The following is a 1405-nucleotide window of genomic DNA, read 5'->3' as shown; positions in this document are numbered from 1 at the left end:
ATCAGTGGTCCCCTGAATCCTCAGACCCTGATCTAATCTTATTGAAATTAATTATAGAAAGTTTAGTGCTACTGAACTACTGGTGTGACATACCGGAGTCTGAATATTTATTATTTTTGTCTTTTAATATTTAAATGTGTTTAAGAAAGTACAGAAAAGGTGAATATTATGAACAAAATCTGGAAAATATTTCATATTATTTTTATGTTTTTTTTATTTTTGTTTTTCATGCTTTTCTCAATGAAACAAAAATCATAATAGATAGTGCTTGTAAAATAATGAAATGCTGACTTTGTCACACAATAGAAATGAGACGATTACACATCAATTAGGGAAAATGCAAAGACAGAGATGAGAAAAATAACCAAAATGTATTAAACACAGCAAATAATTTGTGATTTAAATGTATTTTATGAAATAAAGTAGCTCAGTAGCAAATAAATTGTAGTTTCTCCTCACAATTATGAGCCTCCCAAACACCCTTAGTCCCTCGTGTCACCTGTAAGGCACCACACTTCGTCTTAGTACTCGAGCACAGTGGCTTTCCCCCTTGACTCCAGGCCTCGTAATCCATCATCTCCCTGTCTACCCACAGCCAGTCCTCAGATAAGAAGCGCAAGCCAATCCAGACGACTTCTTTTGTGTTATGTTTGCTCAGCTCTTTCTGGATGAGCAGCATCTCGGTCTCAGATGCCACACTGGCCAGGTCCTCGTGGTGCTTCCTGCAGTACTCCAGAGCTTCCTCCCAAGTCTTTTCCTGCTTCACCACTATTGCTCTGTAGCAGAAAAAGGGTCTTGTGTTACCTGGATACGCATCATGCCACCTGCCGTTTTTGTTTATAAAACCACTGTTTTCATTATTTCGGTTGTCAGGTTGATCTGTATTCCAGAAAATCCAGGTCAACGCTCCACCTCCTGACCACAGCCATTTGTCTTTGTCTGAGTGGTTCCTTTCCAGTCCAAACCAGACACCGTCATTGACACTGGGAAAGAGCTCCATCAGTTTTTCATTATCCTGTTTATTACTAACCGGGGCCAAGTCTGTATAGTTCTGCCGACAATAACTCAAACTTTCACCCCGAGTCTTTTCCTCGTTCACACAAACATACTTGCAAAAACTTGTAGATAAGCTCAGCAGGAGCAGGATCCTGAAGAAGACCTGATCCATTGATGTGTCGTTTCAAGCAGTCTTGAAAAGAAAAGGAAGGCCATGGAGAGCTTTTAAAGCAAATAAAAGAATTTTAAAATGAATCCTAAAAAGCGACACTAGTGAAGTGAAGCTAAAATAGGGGAAATGTGCTCAAACTTTCAAGTGCAAGTTAAAAGACGAGCTGCAGCATTTTGCACCCTCTGTAGATGAGTAATATATGATGCGCTGACCCTGATATAGAGTGCATCACAGTAA

The 1405-nt window shown here is 39.4% G+C and overlaps 1 protein-coding gene across 1 annotated transcript; it reads right to left on the bottom strand.

The window, feature by feature from the left end:
- Positions 1-225: 225 nt before the first annotated feature.
- LOC146680912 (lectin-like) lies at positions 226-1196 on the bottom strand. Its single transcript, XM_085449041.1, has one exon. The coding sequence runs from the start codon at positions 1166-1168 to the stop codon at positions 428-430; it is 741 nt and encodes a 246-aa protein (XP_085305167.1). The 5' UTR covers positions 1169-1196; the 3' UTR covers positions 226-427.
- Positions 1197-1405: the final 209 nt, after the last annotated feature.

This window comes from Copadichromis virginalis, linkage group LG23 (assembly GCF_057382275.1).
Source record: "Copadichromis virginalis isolate Kocher_CV1m ecotype Utaka linkage group LG23, C_Virginalis_male_GT1.1, whole genome shotgun sequence".
NCBI lineage: Eukaryota > Metazoa > Chordata > Actinopteri > Cichliformes > Cichlidae > Copadichromis > Copadichromis virginalis.
The sequence above is the reverse complement of the archived record's forward strand: the minus strand, read 5'-3'. Positions and strand labels throughout refer to the sequence as shown.